At 40.8% G+C, this 26,113-nt stretch overlaps 1 protein-coding gene across 1 annotated transcript; it reads left to right on the plus strand.

The window, feature by feature from the left end:
* Positions 1-127: 127 nt before the first annotated feature.
* desi2 (desumoylating isopeptidase 2) lies at positions 128-23,977 on the plus strand. Its single transcript, XM_030747365.1, has 5 exons — positions 128-720; positions 10,131-10,203; positions 10,347-10,440; positions 16,224-16,365; positions 22,060-23,977. Exons 1-5 carry the CDS (start codon positions 682-684, stop codon positions 22,336-22,338), a joined length of 627 nt encoding a protein of 208 aa, XP_030603225.1. The 5' UTR covers positions 128-681; the 3' UTR covers positions 22,339-23,977.
* Positions 23,978-26,113: the final 2,136 nt, after the last annotated feature.

The raw sequence follows: 26,113 nt of genomic DNA on the forward strand, positions 1-26,113 counted from the left end.
TTCTTTGGAAACCTGTTTGGGTTGGCGCTCGTTTTTGAACTACATCACCCACAATGCTCAGTGCACTAAGGGAGATTAATAGAACGTGGGCTCATCGCTCTGCTCACCAACATCGTCCAATTTTCTCCCAGCAGTCGCATCCTGCCTGCAGCTCCGTTGCTACCGTTAGCCAGCTAATAAGGGAGTAGCAAGTCATTTTATTTTTTTTTTTACACACGGAATTTCCTTTTCATGTCTTTGCGTTATGTCGTTTAACTAAGTAGTTTGGGAAAATGAATTTGACTTTTTTCCGCGGCAACGTTTGTTCTACAAGACAAAATTCTCCCTGTAAAGTCATTTTTTTTCGCGGTGTCCTCGGTAGCCGAACAGGTTTAGCAAGTCAGTTTTGATAAGCGATAGGCTCATCTGTCCGCCGCCGCCGACGGTCCTCTGTCAGGGGATATTTGGACAAAGTCAGTCAGATGTTGGACGGTAAAAACATCATCGGAACTCTAACATTTTTACACCGGGTTGTGAAGTTGAATTACCAAGCTGATCATCAATCGTGAAAGTGCCAGCAATAGTGCGGGAAGGAAGGTCTGATTTCGGAGGGCGAGAGTTTGGATCTCGCACCGAAGGAAGAAGGAAGAGAACCCGGAGGGAAGAAGGGACGCTGGGGGAAGAAAATCCTGATGCTCAGTGATGGCAAACGAGCCGATTATCTTAAATGTCTATGATATGGTGAGTAGAAACCGAAACGTCGACGTTTTTTTTTTTTTTTATTTTAATTATTAGCTGCTACATGAATGAAGAACTGTGTTTCAGATAAGTATTATTTTTGCCTTGTCAACGGAGGCAGGACACAACGCCAAAGCGCATGATTACAAATGCGATTTTAATTAATTGGTAGTTATCAGCACATGTATAAAGATGGAAGAAAAGAACTTAAAACAAATTTCGCATGGTTATGGACAACTCTTCAATTCGGCATGCTCACACAACGCGTCTGCTATTGCAGTTTAATGTAGTTTCACCTTTAGTAATTAGTTTGCCTATTCCCCTTTCAAACACACACACACACACACAAACACACAATGAGAAGGGCTGCAAGGGCTGAATCAACTGATACAAGCTTTCTTGACGTGTGATGCTTTTAGAAAGGTTTTTGACTGTTTTAGATCCAGCATTGTGTTAGTGTCTGATCAGTGCAGTGTGAAAAGTATTATGAAATTAAAACAAAAAAAAAAAACACACACACACTCACAGCTGACTCGCTAATCCATAAAAATGTTAATGTTAATGTCGCTAATGTTCCTTTGTTGTGGCAATATTTAATTATTTTCTTTAGCACCGGAGCAAAACTGGTCCTCACTGGACTTGTTAAACTAGAGATGATAATAATAATAATAATAATAAAACTAGTAAAACTTTAGGCTTTGCAGGAAGTCGGTCTTTAACTAACTACAGTTTTGCATCTTAAGGATTTCAGTTCACTGTGGACACCAAACTTCTGGCAAAGCACAAGAGGATGTGAAAGTCGTCTGGCAATTTCTACTGTAGAAGAAATGTTGTATGACTCTTTGTTAGAGCATGAATCTGAGGTTCAATAATTTGAGTCACTATGTTGTCACCATGCAGGGGTGAGTCTGGGGGAGGGGTGCTGGAAATTGATGTATTGATGAGTCGTTGATTGATAGGGATCTACTAAGGCTGCAGTTACTTTTAAAGTGGGTCTTGCTTGATAAAGCAGATCGGGCTCTGGGACAGTGTGTGACTCTAGGCTGGAAAACCACAACATCCTGTATATGTCCACCAGGTATTTGCTGCATTAATATGTTGTTAGTCCATTGTGGCATTGTAAGTCATGCCAGTCTTCCCCACTTGAACATTTTAATCTTTGGTAAAATATAAAGTCAAAGGGGTTTTTTTTTGGACACAATTCTTCTTGGTCCTGATTTTCTTCAATTTATTGATGTCCCTTTTCAGCTGCTTGTCAATATATCTTCAGCAGTTTTAGGTCACGTGGGTGGAAATGGATTATCACTAAAAGCTAGAGTCATTAAGCAGACCTTTGAGAGTCAGTAGAAAGATTATTTCTTGTAAACTAAAACATTACATTGTGAATTACCTTTCACAGGATAACAGTGTGTGAAATTGTATCTTTTTATGCTTACATCCTCATTCACTTATTCCCCATCTTCCTTCCTTCCTTCCTTCCTTCCTATCTTTTTCTTTTATTCCTCTTTTTTTTCTCCCCTTCTTCTTTCTTTACTTTCTTTCATTCTTTCACTTTTTTTTTTTACTTTCCACATGACTTACCATTCTCTGTAAAGTCTGAAGAGCTTTGATTTCTGACTTATTTCCATTCATGTGAATAGCTTCAGGGGCAGTTGCTTTCAGAATCTACTCATACACATCTAAAGGACGTATAGGATTTTTAGTGTTTGAGTATCAGTAATAGAAACAGAAGAATGCACATTTTACATACAGAAGAAATTGTGGGTTCTTTTGCTTGTGCCTAAAGAACAATCCTGAACCATGCATATTTATGATGTTTGTGTGGAAACTGTTGACTCGTTTGCAGTAGTAAACACTCATCTAGTGGTGGCTGTCCAGTCTTTCATTCCAGTACCTTTTTAAAGGCTGCCTCTTTCTGTTAATTAGGCTTTTCAGACCTAAGTACTGTAGGAGGGGTGACCTACTGGTGGTGTGATCACTGATGGGTATACTTTCCTGCCTGCTGGTTGTTTATTGACTTGATTTTCTTCAATATTGACCTCAATAATATTCAGTTTTGCCACATGCAGTGCCAAGATGATAACAGTAGAGTAAAACTGATGGCTTTTTCCCTTAGCTTGCATTTAATAATACTTATGGAATTGCTGTGTAAATGCAGATTGCATTCAGGGGAGAACATCAGTTTCACTCTACTGTTAAAATAGATTTGGAGTGCATGCTAGATCAATTCCAGTGAGTGGTGTTTGATTTGCTTGCGGACTGGTTGAGTCACTTGGTGAGTGACGGTCAGTTTAGAATGACTCACTGTTCCCAGTCCACTGAACTGATTCTCTTTGACTTGGGTTTAAAAATACAGATTTTTATTTTTATTTCTTTTTTATTATTTTTGAGAAATACTTGAAGTTTCTTGTTAAGAGTTAAATGAGAAGAAGTGATATTTGCAGCAGGAATGCACCAATCCAACTTGTATTTTTATATAGCCATGAGAGTCTTCTAATACCAAATTCCACGCTGGTGTTAAATTAATGAGCCGCTGTGATCCTCACTGTAGGTAAGGGACTGGGAATTGTTCATTTATGTGGAAGACAAGATCAGGCTCCACTTAAACACCTTCCTAACTTTGTCAAATAAAATGTGAAAAACAAGCTTATCCAATAATGTAAAAACACAGAACTTTAGTAAATTAGTAAAATAATAAAAGACAACAGGCCTAGGTTGAATACAGCTGGGAAAAAAATTAAGTTTTGGTATTAGTCTTACACTAGTCTCATTTCAGTTTAAAGTGAAAGTCATCAGGCTGCTGCATACTGCTGTCAGTCACAGTCACACTAGTTTCTGTTTTGTTTTGTTTTTTTGTTTATTTGTCCAGAGACAGCTGAGGTGAAATAATATTTGAAGTATAATAAAAACATACCAACAAGCCAAAGCATCATTGTAGCTGGATATTTCAATTCATACCCGCTCGCTCTGACCACAGTTCATGGTTAAATTAAAACATGTAGAACTGTTTTTCCAGGTGTTGTCAAAATTTCAGTTTTTTACCTTGAAAATATTCTTTGAGGACAAAAACCTCCAAAAATGTTACAAACTAAATATGGCCCTGTTGTTTTGCTCTTGTGAGGCCATTTTACAACTGTAGAAATTCTTAGGACAGAAAATATTTGGATGATTTTAATCATGCTAAACAACTCATTTGCATCATTTTAAATCAGTTATCTAAATGGTTGTTTCTGATTAAATATCCACTTGAGTAAACAGCACAATTGGTACAATAGATACTCTGCTGTCCCACCATGATTGTTTCATAGAAGTGAATAAGGAGGCTGTGTTTTATGATGCAGTTTATTTGATGGCCTGTTTCATTGGCAGGTTTGAGTTTAGGACTGACCGCTTGTGTGAGAGAAGGTCAGAAAACTGTAAAGATCAGGTGATTACAGAGGTTGAGTAACTCCTCAGGGTCCCCATCTCCGTCTTAAGAGCGAGTGCAAGCATGGTGGCATTTTGTGCAGTGTGTGGGTCCTATTGTCCTATTGTGCATCTTTGAGCAAGAGTGAGCATCTACTCAAAAAGATTGACAAGTCCCCATCTCTTTTGAGGATCGATGATGTCATGTGACTGTCAGGAATGTATGTACAGACATGATTAGAGGCACCCTCTCCACCCCTGACTGCTCTTTTTTCCCCAATTCCCATTCTGTCAAGTCCTCCCCACGGTCCCACTCACATCTCAGATAAGTGGATTTCATGGCCAACTCTGAGTGGTTTAGTACACTGCTCTAATGAGACAGCATTATCTGCACACCACCTGTCTGCCTGCCAGCCAGCACCACGGGCTTCTTTGTCTCAGAGCGTGTGAGAGGATGTGTGAGGATATTAGGTTTAACAGTGTAATGTAGCCTGGTACTTAGCGGAGCAGACTGTGATACGCTGTGTTGGCTACAGTCTTTTTGTGGAGGCTGGGACATGTAGCAGTCATGATTCCTCCTCCTCTTTTGCACCATCTAGTTTACAAGGTAATGTGGGCCAAGACAAAAGAAATAAGCTTGAAGTGTACTGTGTAGCTACTGTCACATAAACCTCTGCTAGTGTAGTATAGTGCAGTATATCTAATGGAAGAGATCTGAACAGATTAAAGTAGTACTGTAGGTTGGGTTTATGGTGATTATTCATTAAATATTGCAATGATGGTAGTTTTCACCTGTATTTCTCTGCTCAGTATAGAGTTCGCTCTCCCTTGAATATCTCTGATTTCATTACATAATTGTAGACAGTCTCAGTTTGGGAACAGGCCACATTTCCAGTACTTAATTAGCGCTAACAGACATTTGAAACTGGAGATTTATTTCCATATAAACAGTCTCTTAGTGCAATTTCCTCACATTTGGTTAGCTCACATTCAGTATCCACTTTATTAGATGCAAACATTAAAAACTAATGTAATCCAAGATAAAGCCATCAGCAACTGAATTGACAGATTTCCAAACAATATAATCAAACTCTTAGCCATCAGTAACTTGATCTTTATTTTTGATATATGAGACTTAAGATAACTGGCCAAAACCAAAGCACATCATTATTATTATTATTATTGCAGGTGTAACTAAACTTTACCAGAACTTAGCTTGTGGCTAGTAGTAGCTTCTTTCCCTCAATTTCTGTTTTCATCTTGGTTTCAGGTCCACGTGTTTCCGCTACACTTTAAAACCAGTAGGCTACGTCCTAAAACCAGAAGAAAACTACAGAGCACACTACAGCAGGCATTCATCCATCTGTCTCATTTGTGTCCCCTTCCTCCCATTATCTGTTTTTTAATTCATTCATAAACACAGCCTGTTCTCTGTGCTCTACAGGACGCAGGTTTTAACAGACTTTGAAGTAATGAGGTCTAAGATAAGAGTCTTATTTCACCACCGAGGGGAGGAGGAGGAGTAGCGTACCGGACTATTTGTCTTTGTTACTGCTCTGAACCGAGAGGCAGGCAGTCATTTTGCATTTCCTTTCAGATTAGTTTCCTTAAAATAACTCCTCACACATGTTCAGCGTAGAGATATTGGCTCACACTACACTACCACTGGGTGTTAGTTCAGCAACCTGCTTTTTGGATCTGATGTATTTGCAGCTCAAATGCCAATGTGTACTCAAGGTTTCTAAACTGAATTCATCCTAACAGAAGTGCAGAAAATCTTTTAAAGAAGGATAGTTTGAGGGCAGCAGCCAAGGCTTCTCCTCAGCCTGTGAGGCTGCACACACAGATGGTGGCTATTCCTGGGCTCAGAGAAACCACTGTAGAACTGATACAGACATGATTTCATATCCGTAGGAGATCAGCTGATGTGAGAAACTCTTGTAGGAAAACCCCTTCCAGAAGCCGTGTTAGAAAACACAAAATCAGATGCTTTACTGTTAGTTTTGGGGCTGAATGTTGATCCTCTTTTATTTTGATAAGTTCAGTGAACCAAAATCAAAAAACCATTTATAGTGAAACATCCATCTGCACACTTTAAATGTACAAGTGGTAACTGGACTTTGGTGAAATGGGGACCTAAAACAAAACTACTGACTGACTTTGGCGGGTTTTTTTGTGCAACACTTCACCCATATATAGGTCAGGAAACAGACACCCTGTAGCATGAGCAGTCTGAAATGTGGGCACAAAAAAAAAAGTTGCAAAAAGGCCGGGCAACGTTTTGTGTTTGATACCACAGATTCTGTTTCAGATCAGTTTCCCCTAATAATGTTTGCAGCCGTGAAACTGTGTCCTGCTAGCTTGAACTGATCGAAAGAGTAGAATGGTGAAATTGTACAATTTTACAATACCTGTGAAACTTTTACTTATTGTCTGGCATTCAGTACTGTTACAGTGATAGATGCTCATATTTAACATGGCTGGCTATGTACAAGTAATCCTATAAGCTATAATCTTGGATTCATGCTTTTTTTTCTTTTTTTCTTTTTCCTCCTCTTGAATCTTAGCTCTCTATTATGGAGACCCGCAACGGACATGGGAGAAAAAAAAGATGCACTTTTGTGAGATCCCACAAATATTTTTTTGATTAAAGGCCACGCTCTTCTGCGTTTATCTTGATACTGTAGCATCTGGCAGGACGTTAAAAGGATGGGCAAGAGATTACCAGCTAAAGTGTCTCGCTCTCACACCCTCACTCCTTCACTCAGTTACCATACCTGTACACACAGCTGTTGAGTCCCCCTCCTCCTCTCAGCCATTCACCTTAGAATCAACCACACTGATGGAGGACACACACTCATGGGAGACATTCATAGATTTTTATTTTGAGCTTGGTCTAAACTATAAACTCAAAATAAAAGCTTAAGGTGTCTGTATGTGTGTGTCGATCAAGTGAAGGAGTGAGGCAGTGAGAGCGAGACAGTCAGCCAGGTTCATTCTGTCATGCCTGTACAGTTTTGGTCATGGCCAAGAGTAGCCGCTGAGTTATGAATTAAAGACAACTTTTGCTGGCAATCTCTCATCAAGATTACGGCAGAAGCTCATGTCCTTAAATTAAAAACTTTTTGCGGGATCTTGCAAAAGTGCATCTTTTTTTTTTTTTTTTTTTTTTTTTTTTTTTTTTTCCCCTCCCATGCTTGTTTTTTCTCTCATGTCCCTTGCAGGTCTCCATACTGTATGATGTCAGTGAGACGGGATATCCCAGTATGGTCCTAGTATGATGTGAGCATAGCAGCCCCAGTCATCTGATATTCAGATTTTCTGTTTGCAAGCCAATTTGCAAAATATCAAAAGAAGCTTATCAGATAGTGGATAAAAAAGGCTCACTGTAAGAAACAATAGAGAAGGTTTATTTTGAACTGATGTCATGGAAAGACTTTCTAGTAAAGTCTGAGGATAAAATACAGAACTCCACATAAGAACAACAGAGCCTCTTAACTCTCAATTTCACTGATTTGTCCAAAAAAACTTCTGCTCTCACATGTAGTCAAATTTTTTTAAAATGGCAAGAAAACATTTTAATGCATGAACACATTCCATAATCTATTTATTCATATATATCATTAAGATAAATGTTTAGTGATTTAAACATCTAAAGATTTTTAAATCACCAAACTGAAAAAAATATCTAATTGTCTACTCCAGGGGTCAGTAGCGGCTACTGCAAGTGACACATATATTGAGAAACGAAAATAAATAAATAGATAAATAAAATGATTTTATTTTAATATTTCAAGATCACAATAATGTTCCAATTTAAAACTACAACAAAAACCAAACTGACAAAAATAAAATGCACTTCAGTTGGATACTTATAATTTACTTCCGCCAGCCGCAGATTAAACCTGAATGAGCCGCATGCAACTCCGGAGCCGCGGGTTGCCGACCCCTGGTCTACTCATTTAACTGCTCGTTTTGGTTATAGTGACACTTAACTCCTCCTGCATTGTCTGCACTCAGAACAACAGAAATGTGAACTTCAATATACACTGTGCAAATGCAAACCAAAATTCTCAAAAAAGCTTTTTTCACTTGAATAATTGTTAAATGCAGACAGTCATCCCAAGCACAGTGCCAAATCTACAACAGGATGGGTGGAGACAAAAGAAAAGATTCAAGGTTTTGCAATGGCTCAGTCCTTAACCTGACTGAGATGCTGTGGTAAAGCTTGAGAGCTATTCATAAACAAATGTCTCAGAGAACTGAAGCAATGTTTTTTTTTTAAAAAAAAAAAAGAGTGGGCCATTGTGTGAGACTTTCAGTCTCTCACAATGTGTGAGAGACTGAAAAAGTCATATAGAGAATTATTACTTCAAATTATTGCTGTGAAAGGTGGTTCTACAAGTTACTGACTTATGGGGTGTGCTTAGTTCACTGGACTGCACAGTCCTGTGAAAAACTGTCACTGTTTACATGACTGACTATTACAGTTAATTTGGTGGTTCTAGCTCAGATTTGAGGATTTGGTTCTTTTCTCAGTTTTGGCACTGTAAATAGAAACCTTGAATTTGGGAAATTTAAAGTATTGTTTTAACCCATTTTACACTTGTTCATAGAAATAAATAGCATTTCTTAACAAGGCGTAGCAAGATCACCAAAATGTATCATCTGGGATGATACATGTCAGATCAGTTTTGGGTTTGGATAAACATTTGATTGGGGTTTGGCACTTGCACTTGCCTGGAGCTTGTGTGAGCATGCATACTGGATTGATCAATATTGATGTAGAAAGCTGTTTGTGTGACTCGTTTTGGGAGCTGTAGAGGAGATATGAACAAATATTAGATTTGGAGATTATTATTTATCTTCCTGAGATGCTGCATCAGATTCCTGACATTTTCCTCTGCTCCATCGTTTGTGGTAAAATGTTATTTTTTACAGGAGAAAACTCTGCCTAGCAACAGCCTGCCCAATCACCTTGTAGCCACATAATGTTTAACAGACATACTACAGAAAAGATGGATAGTAATGTCAAGGATTAGTGCTGCAGTTATTGATTTTTGTGTGAGGCTTCACTTGTATTATCTGTGTGCAAAGGAATCTTGTACAAACATCAGGGGCTCACAGATCTCAATCCAAGAGTTGGTAACATCTGAACAGTGGTTATAAATCTCAGATGAGTTTGTAAATATTTTTCTCAGCATAAGTTGTATTTGATTATTCTGGTATATCAAACATTGGATAAATGCTAAGATAGAGGATTCTGACAATTCAGTAATGGGTTTTGCATAGCTGCAGGATGTCAAACATCAGCTGCCATATGTGGTTAATTGAAGGTTATGTTTTGAAGGAATTTTCCCATCTTTGTTCAGTATTTCAGAGGTCACAAAAGTGGGCTATCACTTGTAGTTATGCAATGACTTGTTGTCTGTCTGTAACAGCAAGGATATAGAGATGGCCTGGAGCTCTCTGTGCATAGTCCACATGCCTTCTCTCTACATTAGTGAGGGGGAGGTGCTGTCTTCCTTTTGAAAAATATCCTTATAAATGGTGCTAGCATGGATTGTTCAATGTGGTTCTTGTTGGAGGTTCAGTGCTTCTTTCAGCACAAGTTGACCTGCTCACAAAATAAATTACATGCGGCATGGGTTACCAGCCACGTAATTTGAATTTTATGCATAGTGATTTATCTTACCACTGAAACATTAAATCATTAAATACTTGACAAGTTCAAATTTCTTCTTTAACGATAATTAGCTGCTTTTCTCACTTTACTGTGAAAATATCTTTACATTTTGAATCATTTCATGGGCAAAATAAGCAACTTTCACATTTGTCTCTGGGAAATTGTGAGGATATTTTTCATTGATATTTAGCAGATTTATAATTCAAATCAGTTAAATCACCATGTGAAGAAAACATGCATTATAATTTTATTTGGATTAGAGAGTCACTGTGCATCTATTTAGAGAACACAGCATTTAACAAATGTGTTATTCTGCTTTCAGTACTGGATTAATGAGTTTACCAGCTCTCTGGGCATCGGAGTCTTTCACTCAGGGATTGAGATTTATGGAAGAGGTAAGGTTACCCAGAAATGTGATTCCACCTACATCAGGTTGTCTGCCTGAAGATGGTGTTACAGAGAGGATGCTTATTTTATCTGTCAAATAGACTTTTACATCAGCAGCACAAATGTGTGTTTTCTTGTTCTGTGTGTTTAGAGTTTGCCTACGGCGGACACCCGTACCCATTCTCAGGGATCTTTGAGATTACACCAGGTGATGCAACTGAGCTTGGCGAGACCTTTAAGTTCAAGTAAGTGTGAGATAATTGGTGTTAATATGAGACACTCAAGTACAGGTATGTGTGTGTTCTCTCTTTCCTAAATGTGTATCTGTCGCAACCGCATAGGCAGCTCGCAACATGCCAGTGAGCTTGTTAGGTATTGTACAGTAAACCAGTCATGTAATGTTAGTCAAATGGTGAGTCAGTCAGGTTGCAACTTACAAGTTTGTTAGTTTATCAGTTAATTAACTCTTTTTGGTAAAAGAATACCAAAAAAACCCAAGTTACAATGATAAACCAATGAGGAATGTATGATAAATCTATCTGTGCTATTTGGGTCCACTCTTATCTGTACAGTTAATGTATCTCAGAAGGTTGAAGCAACACATAATCTGTTGGAAAAATAATGAGTAACTCTAAGGTGTGCCAGCTGGCACACAAGACAGGGAAGTTGTGGGGAAAATGTAGATTTCCAGAGTTGGAAAAACAGCAAAACTGTAGGTGCTGCCAGATGTGTCAGCACCACCAAAGACAAACACACCCATCTTTTTTTCCTAGGAGGCTTGACTTTGAGGCACACCTGGGACCAGGTTTAAGTTTAGCTTTTTCTTGCTGTTTGAGCTGAGGCACCAACCTTTTACAAAGTTGGACACATACTAGAAATGTTCTAGTTCACAGAGTACCAAGTTCTGCCCATAGGCAGTGGTTCTCAAACTTTTTCCATCGCGCCCCACTTCGCGATGGCTTTATATACACAGCAGACGGTGACGCTTGAGTTTCGTTAACGTAATTTCCTTGTTCCGCCGTGAGAATTAAGCCGACGTTCAGCATTTGTTCCGCATGACTTTTCTCCCAGGTCGTTTGTGCCCCACCTGTCGTGACCCAACTTTTACTTTTATTGCAACCTATTACTATAGGTTGCAATAACAGCTAACAACCTGTGAAGTTGTTTTCTGGAGAAGGACAGTCTCGGGGCTGTTCACATCATTAGATGCCTGATTGTTCATGTCATTCTTCTATAATAAGGTTATGTGTGGAGCACAGTGATCAGTTCGGACATTTCAAATGTGTAAAATGTGTTTCACATGTGTTTCAAATGTGTTCTCACTACTGACAATACTCAGCATACAGGAAGTAGCACACTCACCTCAGTTTCACTGGCAATTATCTGATTATGTCCTACAGACAGTTGAACATAGACTTTGTAGACTTTTAGACTAGGTAGCTAGCAGATTAAATAATGTTGAATGCTCTCACATTAAAGTTCACCCTTTTCAAGAAATTTCTAGAAACGTTCAGGGCATGTTCTCTCTGACTTTGAGAGAAAATAACTGATGGATAAACAAATTTATTTTGAGCAAGCTGTGACCTCTGAGGCTGAAAAATAAAGCTAATGCAGACTGCAGTTTGTCTTGTGGCCACTTGAGGCTGGCTTTGATCAAATGTCCAATTTTACAGCAAAAATAATCATGTTTACACACTGGTACACAAAATAAACACATTTTATCTCTATGGATAACAACTGTAAACGGACTGATTCTTATATACCCCTTTTCTATGCAACATGTCTTCATTCACACAAGCACTTTTTTCTACAACTAAGTGCTTTCTGTCTAACATTCACACTATGTTGAACGCATCAAAAGGCAATCGGGGGTTCAGTATCTTGCCCAAGGATACTTTGGCGTGCAGACTGGAGCAGCTAGGGATTGAACCACCAACCTTCTGATTAGTAGATGACTTGCTCTACCTCCTGAGCTACAGTCACCCAACTAACTCACAACTCTAAATTGTGTTCAGGCTTGAACAGAGTGGTCAGTGTTTTTCAATAAGAGACTATAAGGAGGTATGGTTGATATCCTGAGAGTTGTAGTGTTAATAAGAGGTTGTCACGCAGTTGCCTTTTAAAGGCTTGTGGTGTCTGTGTAATGATTTCAGCATAATGTACAATTTTCCTAATATTTTTTTGATCCTGCAAAAGATGCACATGACGCTCCAGAGGAAAGTGTATAAAACTGAGCATCTAATTTCAGAAAATCAGTTCAATATGTTTGTGTGCCTGTCTACTCAGACCTACTGTGCTCCTGAGTGTTACTTCTGCTCTAGTTGATCTGCCCTGTGGCTTTAGACAGACTCCGCCTGCCAGACACACACACATGCACACACACACTTACTGTCTCCAAGCAGGCCACTAGTCCAAATATGGACCATCTGGGACCAGGGGTGAAAGTAAGCTGGTACAGTCCGGTACTGCGTACTACTAAAAGATTCTGCGCCAGTATGCAATACCTGGAAGAGAGGGAGCTGTTGTAAAGCCGTCATTCAGAACCAGTCACGGCTGCCGTGTGGGGTGGGTTGGCTGTGTCGGGGTGTCTGGCTGGCATTCCGGGATTCTGGGTGCCCTCCCCCATGGGGTGGTGGGGCGCTCAGGTGAGGGAGCAGCAGTTGCCCCACACGGGGCCGGTTGGTTCTGACTCAGGACCACTGTGTGCGTGTGTGTGTATGTGTGAGTATGTATGTGGGGGTGTGTGTCTGTGTGTGTGTGCGTGTGTGTGCGTGCGTGTGTATGTGTGCGTACGTGCGTGTGTGTGTGTGTGCGATATTTGTTGTCCTTTGTATGCATGTGGGGTGTGTGTTGTGTCCTGTTTGCAGTGGGGGCAGTGGGTGCCGGCCTGGAGTACGGTGGCGTCCTGGGGGTGCGGTCACCTCAGGCCCTGGACCTGCCTTCCCTGGGCTGCGGGGGGGTGTAGGGAACTGGGGTGCCTAGTGAGCCAGTAGCTAGCTGGCTCTCTTCCTCCGGGGGGTAGTCCTCTGCCTCCCGGTCATATTTATCCTGGCCCCTCCCCTCCTCCCTCTCAGTTTAACATCACATTATGCACACATAGGTTCTCGGGGGTGGGGGGCTCGTACTGCAGTGAGTAGGGCCATCACCTCGGCTCTGCTCGCTGTGCTGCGTGATGTCCCACTCCTCCTTTTTTAATTGCATTATACAGCTCACAACACATCATAGTACATATAGGACCTTGGGGGGCAGGTGTGTCACACAGTGGTTAGTGGGTGGCACTGCTGAGGTGGCCCCACTTGTCTGTTCACTGCTGCCTGCACCTCAATTTTATTTACATTTTAGACATTGAGGGCCTTGGGGGGACGGTGTGGATGGGCGCTGTTATTCAGTGCTCATATTACATCTGTCCCTCCAATTTTAAAAGCACTGTAGTTTTCACACAGCCATACACATTCTTCTCAGTACATACATTCACATCACCCCCCCAACACGCTGAGTGGGAGGAGGGGGCGGGCGGGCCTTCTCACACCCCAGTTCCGTGCACCCCGCCTGGGATGGGGACTGGCTCATTGTTCGGGGCTGGGTTGGCTGCTTCCCTGGGTTGCCGCTGGCTTGGTGCTGGTACCCGCTCTCCCACATTAGGTGTCCATGTTTGTTACATGTGCGTATGCATGAGTGTGTGACTGGTGCATGCGAATGTGCGTGCGTGTGTATGTGCGTGTGTGTACATGAGGGAATGTCTGGTACGTGTGTGTGTGTGTGTACGTACGCGCTTGTGAGAGTGTGTGTGTGTGTGGACAGCTGGGCCTGGGTTGGTGGCTTGCCGAGCCTTGGCACCTGTGGGACACGGAGGGTGGGAGTTACCCCTCCCTACCGCTCCACGCTGCTCCCCACTGGTCGTCACTGCCGCCCCTGGGGTGTGGGTGCCCGTGGGTCCCGGGGTGTGTGGCCGGATGTCTCGGCATGGTTTTTGGCCTGCTCCCTTGGCGGCCGTGACCTGGGGGTGGCTTGGGCCTCTTTGGCGCGTGGGGGGGCTCTGCCGGGTGTCGGGCTGCTCTCGGGCGCTTGGGGCCTCGGGGGCCGCATGCCTGGCTCGTGCTGGGGGTGCCGGCCTGCCGGGGGGGGTGGGCTGCCCGTCGTCTCTGGCTCTCTGGACTCTAGCCCCTGGATTGTGGGGGTTCCGTCTGTAGCCTCCCTCCTTCCTCTTCTGGGGAGTGTACGCGGTTGCCATCGGGATGTGTGGCCCCAAGTCTTCTGGGCTCCTGTGCTGTGGGGGGCCTGGGTCCCCTGGGTCCTTCCCTATCTGCCTCTGGATCGCGGGGGTCATGGTTGCAGTTTCTCGCCCTCATTATCGAATACATTGCATGAGAAAGGCGCATACACACACATCACTACAAACAATAAACTTGTGTGTATGTGTGTGTGTGTGTGTGTGTGTATATGTAGGTGCATATGGGTGTGTGTATGGATGTGTGTGTGTGTGAGTATATCAACCCCTTTTATTTTTTTTTCTATCTCCTTTCTTCCTTTTCTCCCCCCCCCCCCCTTTTCTCCCCCCCACCTCTTGTTCTTGCCCCTTCCTTGTTGCCTGTCAGACTTGGCATGAATAACTAAATAAAAAGATAAATAAATAAAAATAAAATTGCAAACATTAACAAGAAGAGCCTATAGGAAACATATAGAGCTGTTCTTGTCAAAGCAAATATGTTTGGTACATCAGTGCATTCGGATCATCATTCCGATTGTGAAAGATGCCAGACATGACAGGCTAAAAAAAAAAAAAAAAAAAAAAAAAAAAGAACCAGTCACGGCTGCACTTTGGGTCGGAATAGATCCACTCGCAATAAGCAGTCTAAAACGCAACTTAATCAGTTAATAGCTTTTCTTTTTCTCATTTCAAATTGTTTCTGAACTGTGCGTGCTACGCTGGAGCCTCAGTTCTCTGGCTTCTCTCCCCTCAGAGCTCGAGGCTTTCGCCAACGGCCGGCCAGGCTTTAAAACGTTCACTGCTATGTTTAATGTCTGTCTGCTCGTTACAAAATATCCCAATTAAAAGCAAAGAGAGATTAACTAATTGTGTTTCATGTTATTCTGCTCAATTTCAACAACACAGCACAGCTCGAAAACACTGCTTATGACCGTAGATTTCGTTTACGCTACACGAGAGCGCATTTACCTCCAAAACACAGTGGTTGCCAAGGGGATTGAGGTTTGAGAAAGTTTGGTGATTATCATAATTTCATTTTCATATCATGATGTGGTATAAAACTGTAAGTACATGCAGTGAGATTCAGTCTCTGCATTTAACCCATCACACATGGTGTATGTAGTGCACACAGCACAACGTGGAGCAGGGGGCAGCCAGGATGCACCCGGGGGGGGGGTAAGGGCCTTGCTCAGGGACCCACAGTGATGCCAGCCCAAGGATTCGAACCAGGGTCCTCATAGTGATGAACCCTCTTCTTCTCCCCTGTTTACGGTGATGGATTCACCAAACCAAAAGCTAATCTTTTATTTCTCATTTCAAGTGGATAACTGCCATCTTTTAATGAAGAAGTGCATGTTCATGAGTTTTCAACACTAGTTTGCACCAAAGAGAGAGTACTAAAGTGTAGAAATCCTTTGGCAAAATCATCACACACAGAATATCACAGCTTTAGCTCTGTTCAGTAGAAGATAATAATGCACTGAGACCCTTTTTAAAACCCCTGAACTGCCAGTAAAGTGGCAAGTCATGATGTTGAACAGGTACATATCTTCATATTAAATTTAGAAAACCTTAGAAAGGCAGACTCTTTGTAAATGACTCTTAACAGAGTCCACAATCTCTTTGTTTGTAAAGTCCAAGAAAATCAAATGCCTCCGATTTTGTAATCGTTCAGACCTGCCACTTAAGGCAGATCTGTTAACATGAGGTGCTGCTGTGTAAATAATGCTTCAAAAGGGAATGAAACAAACAAACCAAAAAAAGCACTCAGAGGTCACTCTGTTGGTAACATCAGTACCCTCTCCCTGCTTGTCTCTGCAGAGAAGCCATTGTCCTGGGCAGTACAGACTTCACAGAAGAGGATGTGGAGCGGATTGTGGAAGAGATGGGAAAAGAGTACAAAGGCAATGCCTACCACCTCATGCACAAAAACTGCAACCACTTCTCCTCAGCACTGTCGGAGGTGGGTACTAAAAACACACCATTCAGAAGACAGAAAAATTGATTTACGCTGTAACTTAGTATCCACAAATTTCCACAATGTGACAAAATGCACACAGGTGCACATACACACAAATTTTAATGAGGCCCATAAAACACAATGCACATTTAAGTGCAACTCTCACTATGTCTTTATTTTCTGTACAGAGTGTGAATGCTTGCGCTAGCTCTGGCTGGTGTGTGTGCGTGCGTGCATGCGTGCATGCGCATTTAGTTTCAATCAGCTTATCCTGGTGTGACTAATGAGCAGGGAGACTTACAGTTAGAATCTAGTGCTGAATTGGGGATTAGGACACTGATACAAGCCCAGACATGCAGAGCCAGCTGACACACACACACACACACACACACACACACACACACACACACACACACACACACACACACACACCCACCCACACACACACACAGTGATAAAGGATAGATGGCCTTAAAACATACTGTAGTATGGTGTACTTCTGAATACAGTTTAAAATGCAGACATTAGCACAGTGCATCACATCGATATAATACAATAAAATTTAGACATGTAAGTGGAAATACAATCAAGCACACACTTTGCAGGGTTACCATCAAGAGTCATCCATCTTACCCTCAGGATTTGACTTTTATGTTTCCACTAACCACATTACCTTGAGAAGCTGACTTAAAGTGACAGAGTAAAAAATGGCACGACGGATTGATTGTTGTTGTACGGATTGAAAGATCAAGCATAAAAATTAAATCTCCAGAAAGAACATTTGATGTGCACGACTTTGATGTCAGTTGTCTTTTTGAAAAATCAATACTGTACTCTCTGCAGACCACTGTACTCTAGCTGTCAATAGGTAGAAATTCCATAATAACCTTTCAGTATATTGTAATCCTAGTAGTCTGACAGGCTTTATAAAATGTTGGCCACAATGTGGGGAAATGGCCAATCACAAGACTTTTCAAAGAAATGCATTTCCTGTTGGTTGTTCCACAAAATTCCTTCAAAGGGGGAAAAAGTGGCTAACTTCTAAAAATAAAAAATAAGTGCTCTAGAAGAGAGTCGGACAGCAACATAAAGCATGTTAGTAGTTTAGACTTTAACTAAACATACCTAAAGGCATATGTTTATGGAAGTGGATAATTCAGTTTCATCTTTATGTACCATATGAAGTGTATGCATATACATCAGTATTGGCTTAGTATTAGTTTCATATGAAGAAACAAGTATATTTACACAAATTTTCCGTATCAATACAACTGCTTTTTATCTAAACAGGCTACTGCCTAATGCCAGATGTAGCATCAGTGTGTCAGTCAAAATCTAAAATGGAGGAAATATGAGAGAATATTCATTTTCATTCAGATGTTTTTAGTCAAATAAAATGGATTTAAGCATGTACAGATGAGCTGCTTGGTTGGGGAACAGTAGCTGTTGCACTTATGGTGCACATACTGTACATAGTGCGTCAAATACGTTGCACTCCTGGAAGTAAATTCTATGTTGCACAGAAAGCGGTTTGAATGAAGTACAGTTTTCAGTTTTTATTGGCTCATTGCCATAATGTTTCAATCATATTTCATATTTTAAAACTCTAGAGATTCTTGTACTGCAAATGGTAAATACAGGTTTGCAGAGGCATGGATGGAAGATTTTTTGCTTTTGCTTTTTGTTTTTTTCCCCTTTATCTCCGCATTGTTTTTAAGAGTCATACTCAGCAACTACTTAAAAAGACTGATTTATCTGGGATGAAGAGTGCCTGTTGATTTTCTGAAAACTTGTATTATGAGTGTAAAGGTGACTGTAGTATGAATTGTTAGTTTTTAGTTTTTTTTGTTTTTTTTTTTTATGTTAGCAAAACACTAAATCAGGTGATATTTGTGGACTTGTTTTCATGAATGAAGGCTGCTTCCTACTTCTGTGCCTCCTTGCTGGGAATATGAGTGTGAAGAAATCTTGCTGATGGAGCTTAAAAATCTATACAATCTAAGATCATCTGTTGCCTGTGTGTGATGTGCACAACATGCAAAATCAGCTGGCTTGTAGGACATTTTTTGTAGATAAAAGCTAATCTACTGTCCATGTCTGCTTATGCATCTAAAAAAGCAGTCAGTCAGCAGCTTCAGCAAATGTTCTTATCAAAGCATAATTAAATCCTTCGACTGGGAAAACACTTTGAGCTTCTTGGAAGCCACTTTTCCCATTATGCTGTAATAGCCTCTAATAGAGCTGAGTAAACATAATTAGCCCTAACACAGACCGTCTGCCTGTGCCAGCATGCAAGTTGTTAACAAAGGTGAGAGTAAAATCCACCAAAGGCCAAAAAGGTCCAATCAGAAGTACCCATGAACAAGCTGTTACAGTAGGCTGACAATTCACTAGCTATGTTATTTATAACATAGAAAGTCAGGAAATGTGATTTAGTTTCCTGGAAGACACAGGCGGGATGTAGTTTAGGTTATGCATTCGTTTTTTTACAGCATGCTCAGCTACAAAGAGATGTTTTCTGAAAAGGAGAACAAACTAACCAAGAATTGACAGTTTCTATAAATAGGTTTCCACCCCACTGTATAAACACTTAATTCTGGTATTACTGCCCTTAGGGTCCCTCAGCATTGGCATAGCTGGTTATATTTTGTAATGATAAACTCCAGCACTTAACTTGCCTACTGTCAAAACTCACTGCAGAGGAAAATCATATATTCTACCACTGAATTCTTTCCATGACAGAAACAAGCTTCCATACTCCCCTCTCCTTTTCTTCCTCCCTGCTGTCATCAAGGACTTGTTCATAGGGAATCATTGGATTATATGTATTCTGCCTCTAATACTGTTTTTGTTTTGAGCTAGGGCTATATACATATATTGAATTTACACTATTTTGCCAAAAGTATGCACTCACCCATCCAAATCACTGAATTCAGGTGTTCCAATCACTTCCATGGCCACAGGTGTATAAAATCAAGCACCTAGGCATGCAGACTGCTTCTACAAACATTTGTGAAAGAACAAGTCGCTCTCAGGAGCTCAGTGAATTCCAGCGTGGTACCGTGATAGGATGTCACCTGTCGTGAAATTTCCACACTACTGAATATTCTACAGTCAACTGTTATAACAAAGTGGAAGTGATTGGGAATGACAGCATTGGGAATGACTGGTATTTCCTTAAATACCAGCAAGACTAAGGAAATGATTGTTGATCTGAGGAGGAGGAGGGTGCAACACACACCACTCCATATAGGGGAAGAGGTGGTGGAGAGGGTGAACACCTTCAAATTCCTGGGCACTCACATCAGTGACTATCTCTCCTGGTCACACAACACCACTCGCCTGGTGAAGAAGTCATAGCAGTGTTTGCATTTCCTGAGAAGGCTGAAGAAGTTTGGCATGCCAGCTGAAAATCTTAGCAGCTTCTACAGGGGCACCATCGAGAGCGTTCTTACCAGTGGCCTCACAGTCTGGTTTGGGAACTGCTCTGCACAGGACAGAAAGGCTCTTCACAGGGTGGTGAAGACTGCCAGATCCATCTCAGGAGTTGCCTTACCATCACTGGAGGACATCTACCACACCAGGGTCATCAGAAGAGCACGTAACATTATAAAAGGTCCAACACACCCACAACACGGCCTCTTTACACTCGGTATCAGAGTGTGAAATCAAGAACCACCAATATGAGGAACAGCTTTTTTTGCAGAGGCCATCTGACTGGTGAACTGCCACCTCTGACATGTGGACTGACACGCACACGTACACAGTGCTCTGCTTTGTATTTTGGGCTGCAAATTGCACTATATGCATATAACACTTTACACAAGACTGTTTACAATAACCCACTGCTAGACCACTGCACAAACACACTTCATTCACTGCAACTTCCTCTATACAGTTTATCTCATGTATATAAGTTGTCTATTTTGTCTATTTTTGTATATTTATATATATTTTTAATATTTATTATTATTAAGCCGGAGCAGAAAAAGTGCAGAGTGAGAATTTCTTTGTTCAGTGTAACTGACTATTTACTGTGCACATGACAATAAAACACTCTTGAACAACTCAGCCACGAAGTGGTAGGCCACATAAAATCACAGGGTGGGGTCAGCAGATGCTGAGGTTCATAGTGGTCAGAGGTCGCCAACTTTCTGCACAGTCAGTTGCTACAGACCTCCAAACTTCATGTGGCCTTCAGATTAACTCAAGAACACTGCAAACAGAGCTTCATGGAATTGGTTTCCATGGCTGAGCAGCTGCATCCAAGCCTTACATCACCAAACGCAATGCAAAGCATCAGATACAGTGGTGTGAAGTACACCACCACTGGACTCTAGAGCAGGGGAGACGTATTCTCTGGAGTGACGAATCACACTTCTCCATCTGGCAATCCAATGGATGAGTCTGGGTTTGGTGGTTGCCAGGAGACTGGTACCTGTCTGACTGCATTGTGCCAAGTGTAAAATTTGGTGGAGGTTGTTTCTCAGGAGGTGAGCTCAGCCCCTTAGTTCCAGTTAAAGGAACACTTAATGCTTCAGCATATGAAGATATTTTGGGCAATTTCATGCTCCCAACTTTGTGGGTACAGTTTGGGGATGCCCCCCTCCTGATCCAACGTGACTTTAGAATATGGATGAGCGAGTTTGGTGTGGAAGAACTTGACTGGCCTGCACAGAGTTCTGACCTTAACCAGAGAGAACACCTCTGAACCAAATGTATGTTTTTTATTTTTCGGGGTTTTTTTTACGTGGAAGAATAATGATCAACTTTTCAACTCCATGTGGCTTGATGAAATCAGGGCAAAAAAAAGGCATAAGGTATAATCTGGTACCTTTCTTTAAGTATGGTATACATGTTTTATTATAGTGTGCAGTATATTCACACTATATTCACACAAAAACAGCGCTAGAGCTTTTTAAAATTTTTGTAGCCAGAGACTCCAATGGATCCAGAGTCTTCTGTACTTTAAAGGTCAAAGGGGACCTATTATTATGCTTTCATTATTTCTTGTACTATATACACTGTTACAGTGGTGGAATCTCATATCAAACAGTTTCCTCTTAATTTAATTTATTTTTTTTTTTTTACTTATTACATTGTTAAACATAACACTTTACTACATATTTGTAAATAACTTAGACATTAACCAAGAGAAGAAGAAGAAGAAAAGCCCCCCCAAAAAAATGGATTCTTAATATGATCATATGGATCCTGTTCAAATCTTTTGTTAGGCACAGCCTATTAGAAGAAAGTTTACTGAAAGGGAGGTGGAAAGGAGCTGCAACAATCTCGTTCGGACGGGATGAACTGAGAATATGCACAAAGGTTCATAAAAAATTATTCATTTGAACTGTGAACCATGCAAAGCTACTCTATTACAGTCCAGTATAAATACAGTGCTGGAAATGAGCATGACTGGTGCATTTTAGATAGCGGCCAATACAATACATCAGTTACAGAAAATGTTCACTTGCATTACCAAAAGTATTTGCCTTCACACGCATATGAACTTGGGCAACATCCCATTCTTCATCCATAGGGGTTAATATTCTTTCAGAAACACATTTGTGAGATCAGTCACTGATGTTGGACGACAAGGCCTGGCTCTGATACATGCATTTGTTTCCAGCAGTCACTCCTTATGTACTGAACTTACTAACACTTTCCTTTCTTCCTTCTGGTCTTTCTTCTCAGATCCTGTGTGGCAGGGAGATCCCTCGCTGGGTCAACCGCCTGGCCTACTTCAGCTCCTGCGTGCCATTCCTCCAGAGCTGCCTGCCCAAAGAGTGGCTGACCCCAGCTGCCTTACAGTCCAGTGTGAGCCAGGAGCTCCACGGAGGAGGAGAACTGGAGGAGGCAGAGGACGCAGCCGCCACAGCCTCCCTGGCCTCCATGTCACCCTGCTCGCCTTCGTCATCCTCCAGCCCATCCTCCTCCTTGCCTCGTCATTCTCGCCACCAGCCTCGCAGGTAGAGGCTGCGTGGCCTGCCAGAAAACTTGGAGCTGGACTTATATTGGTAGCCAGGTAACAGAATACCTGCTGCAGTTGATGGATCATCTACAGCCAAAAGTCCTGTCAGACTGTTCCGATGCACAGCAGGGTGTCAGCCAAATATCTGCAGAAATCCACAAAAGTGGAAGGGATTTTCCCTGCAGAGCAAAGGAGCTCTTATTGCTAACAAAGATGGGAAACTTGCAGTCATCTATCCCATCAATCCAAGATTTAAACTTTTCACATCAAGTCTGCTTTCATTATTTTACCAACTCAATTCCTTCACACAATTACCAGCCACATCCATATTTTACCAGTGCTTAGTTAGTGAAAGGTACCCAGGTAGTGATCCCCACTGGGTTGTATTCTGCAAAGACAAGAGTTTGTTTTGTTTGTTTTTTTTACGATGTGGCTGTTAAAAATTACAGAAGACTGCTACAGCTGATTTTATTGGCCTCAGAGATCTGCCACTTAGATTTTACATGTCTTAAATATATAACTGAGGTTCACTTCTGAACTAAATGTCTTTTTGAAAAATAATGTATACATACTTTAATTTGGAAATGGGCTTAAAAGGCAGGCAAGTGAAGGCTCAGAAAATTATAGTTTATACATTCAAGGAATAGTGGTAAGAAGACTAAATGAGAAAGATTACATTACAAAAGATCATTATTATTATTTGTGATATCCCGATTTTTAATTTACAAGGTTTTTTGTGGGCCTCCAAAATCTGCTGTAATGAAATCCACTGAGAAAGCAAGAACAAAATCAGTATTTGGATAAAATTTGTTGGAATGTTCAGTGCTTGTGATGAGGGACCCAAGGAGCTGGAATCCCGTAATCTGATCTTTTTTAGGCAGATGCTGTTGACACGAAAGCATTTCTGTCATTGGAAAGACGGATAATCCTGAGTAGAGACAAACTAGTCCAAACTGGCATGGCAATGACATGGTTTTAAATGTCCATGAGCTGAGCGCTGGTATCATTTGATCTGTGGCTGGTAAATGTTTCCACTTCAGCCGGCTGTATTTCACGTGTCTGGGACAAGTGGCTGCTAAAATCCTGAAAGTAGCAGGTGGATTTTTTGGAATTGATACTCTTTGCCTCAAAATGCTGGATCCTCAGACTTTTATTTTCCGATTACAGCTGGCTGTAGGTCTGTGGTCAGCCTGAACTAGAGCTACAATCAGCTGCATAGACACGAATATTCTTTGTCAGATTCTCCCTCCCATCCTGAAATAACCTCACATGCTTTGATTAAAACTAATGATGTGGATTTACCTAATAATCATGAAGTAGCGACAAGTATTTCATCACCGATACTGTAAAATGTTTCTAAATCATTTCAGAGTTAGCTGCAGGGAGTGACTTAAAGGATACACACTTCTTACTCAGTAGCCGCTGCCAAGGTGCCTTAGAGCACCCACAAGCGTTCCAGTGATCCAGGAGCAGAAGATTCTGGTTGTACTGGACATCTCCCTGTAGTTTGAAAGTGTAAAGCAAAATGTTTCATCTGAATAATTTGAGGTACACACACACACACACACACAAGTGTGTTTTGCTATCTTTGTGGGGAATTTCCATTGACTTCCATTCATTTCTACAGCCTAAACCTTACCTTTACCCTTTTCCTAACCCTAACCATCACATACCTAACCCTAACCCTAACCTAAACTCGATTCATACCTTAGCCCTAACTCTGACCCCTGACCCAAAAACAGGGTTTCCCCTTGTGGGGACAAGGTTCCAGTCCCCACAAGGAGCAATTGGTCCCCACAACGTAGTATATGTCAGGAAAATTGTCCCCACAAGGTATTATAAACACACACACACACACACACACACACACACACACACTGAGGACACACTGTCAGTCTGCAATCTATAAAAAAATGTCTGAAGAAGAAGCAAAGCCAGACAAGCTCCTCTTTAACTGACCTCTCATCAGCCTGTACTTCTAATGCTCTTTTTTTTCACACAGGTGTGAAGTAAGGGTATGGGACCACACGTACTGGTGCCGATTCGAAGCATCACTCAGTTTAGTTAAGTTTGATTATCAGAAAATTAATCCTTTCGTATATTTTAGGTGGGGAAGACCTCACTGAAATCCTGATTTTAATCACACAAGTCCATATATGCTGTTAACAACACGTATGCTGCATAATGTGTCGTCCCAAACAAGAGCCATGGATGTGTTGAAAACATGAGGACCCTTAAATCTAACAAATATTGTATACTTTTTTGTTTCTTTTTAAAATCCTTATAGTATTTCTACAAAATAAAGTCTCTGGCCTTTTTTGTCTGTTTTGTTGTTAAACTCAGGACTTTAAAAGGCTTTGTAATATATAATCCTTTAAACTTTTTTTACCCCACACGTTCATTTGCATCGTCGCCGTTGCTTTTTCTAATGCAGTAGTCACTCCATAGAGCTTTTTGGAAGTGCAGTTTTATACTCCTCTTTTTAATTTAAAGAAAGAGCTTTTATTTACATCCTGTATGTTTGTGAGCCTGCATTTGTTTTTGTTTCCCTGTCTGTGCATGAATATGAGTGTCTGTCTCCACTTGGATTTTAAATAGTTTCAACGAGCTGCCAACTGGGCCAAATTTCCCGCACATTTCACACACACACACATATATACGGATACACTGCAAAAAAAATATTAATCTTAACAAATGTAGCACTGTTTTCAGGGTGTATTTACAAATGCTTCTGCATCTTTAAGAGCTCGGTTGTATTCTTTTTGTCCTCTTGCTAATTTTATGACATTTTGTTGCAGTGTCAACTATCGGGTAAAAATATTTTCAGGACTTGTTTCTAAAAAAAACTGAAGCAGTTTTACAAGAACACTGTAAAAGAGACAATAAACCAGCATATTTTGTCTAATTTGAAGTGAAAAAATTTAATTTTTAAAAGTTATAAATAAACTTTATAATGTGCACACACACACACACACACACACACTCACAGGTACTGTTGTTGATGGCGCTCTCTGCTGGCTGTTACTTGTACTGTTACTGAGGTTTCTTGTAACCTTCATAGCTTCAGGTGGTTTTCAGCTGTGATACAATCATTTCTGTCTGTTGACAAATACACAATAAATCATCAAACACTAACCAACAGCCAGCTCACTTATTACTTTATATTCACATTGCCAAATTTAAGTTATAAAAAAATTTAAATGACCAAAGATAGTTGTAATTTCACTCCATTAGTTTTTTTTATTTCAGAGCTCATGAATTGTCACCACCCTCGTTCTTTAGGTACATTTATTTTGTCAGAGTAGTAAAAATCTTTTAAAATATTACTTGTGAGACATTTGCACCACATTTGTGAGCTATGAATGCAAATCGGGGAACCTCAATCATTCAAAAACCCAGAAAACCTGACTTCAGCTGTTTCACAGTGAACTTTCAGAGATTTTAGTGGAGCCGAACACATTTGTACCCTGTTGGAAAGTTATTAAAGAAAATATACAATCTTTGACTGTGTGTGTGTCATGACTAATTCTTTTTGTGGGAATGATAGATTTAGCGCCAGAATTATGATTAATGATTTAAACAATATGTTAGTTTGCAAGCAGAGCATTCGTTCTATTTAGGTTTAAAACATGTATTCCATAATAAATCAATATTTGTTTTAATGGGACTTTATGCAGTTTCAGAAATAGGATTTAGTGCCGGGAGTGATTTGGAGGGTAGACACATCCTGCTATGAATCCAGTTGCACTGATTTCCCTGGTGGAATTTATTTTATTT

This window comes from Archocentrus centrarchus, chromosome 15 (assembly GCF_007364275.1).
Source record: "Archocentrus centrarchus isolate MPI-CPG fArcCen1 chromosome 15, fArcCen1, whole genome shotgun sequence".
Classification (NCBI taxonomy): Eukaryota; Metazoa; Chordata; class Actinopteri; order Cichliformes; family Cichlidae; genus Archocentrus; species Archocentrus centrarchus.

Coding starts and splice junctions, on each gene's coding strand:
- desi2 (XM_030747365.1), top strand. CDS start 682: ATGGCAAACGAGCCGATTATCTTAAATGTCTATGATATG. Junction 721..10,130: donor TCTTAAATGTCTATGATATG/GTGAGTAGAAAC, acceptor TTCTGCTTTCAG/TACTGGATTAATGAGTTTAC. Junction 10,204..10,346: donor GATTGAGATTTATGGAAGAG/GTAAGGTTACCC, acceptor CTGTGTGTTTAG/AGTTTGCCTACGGCGGACAC.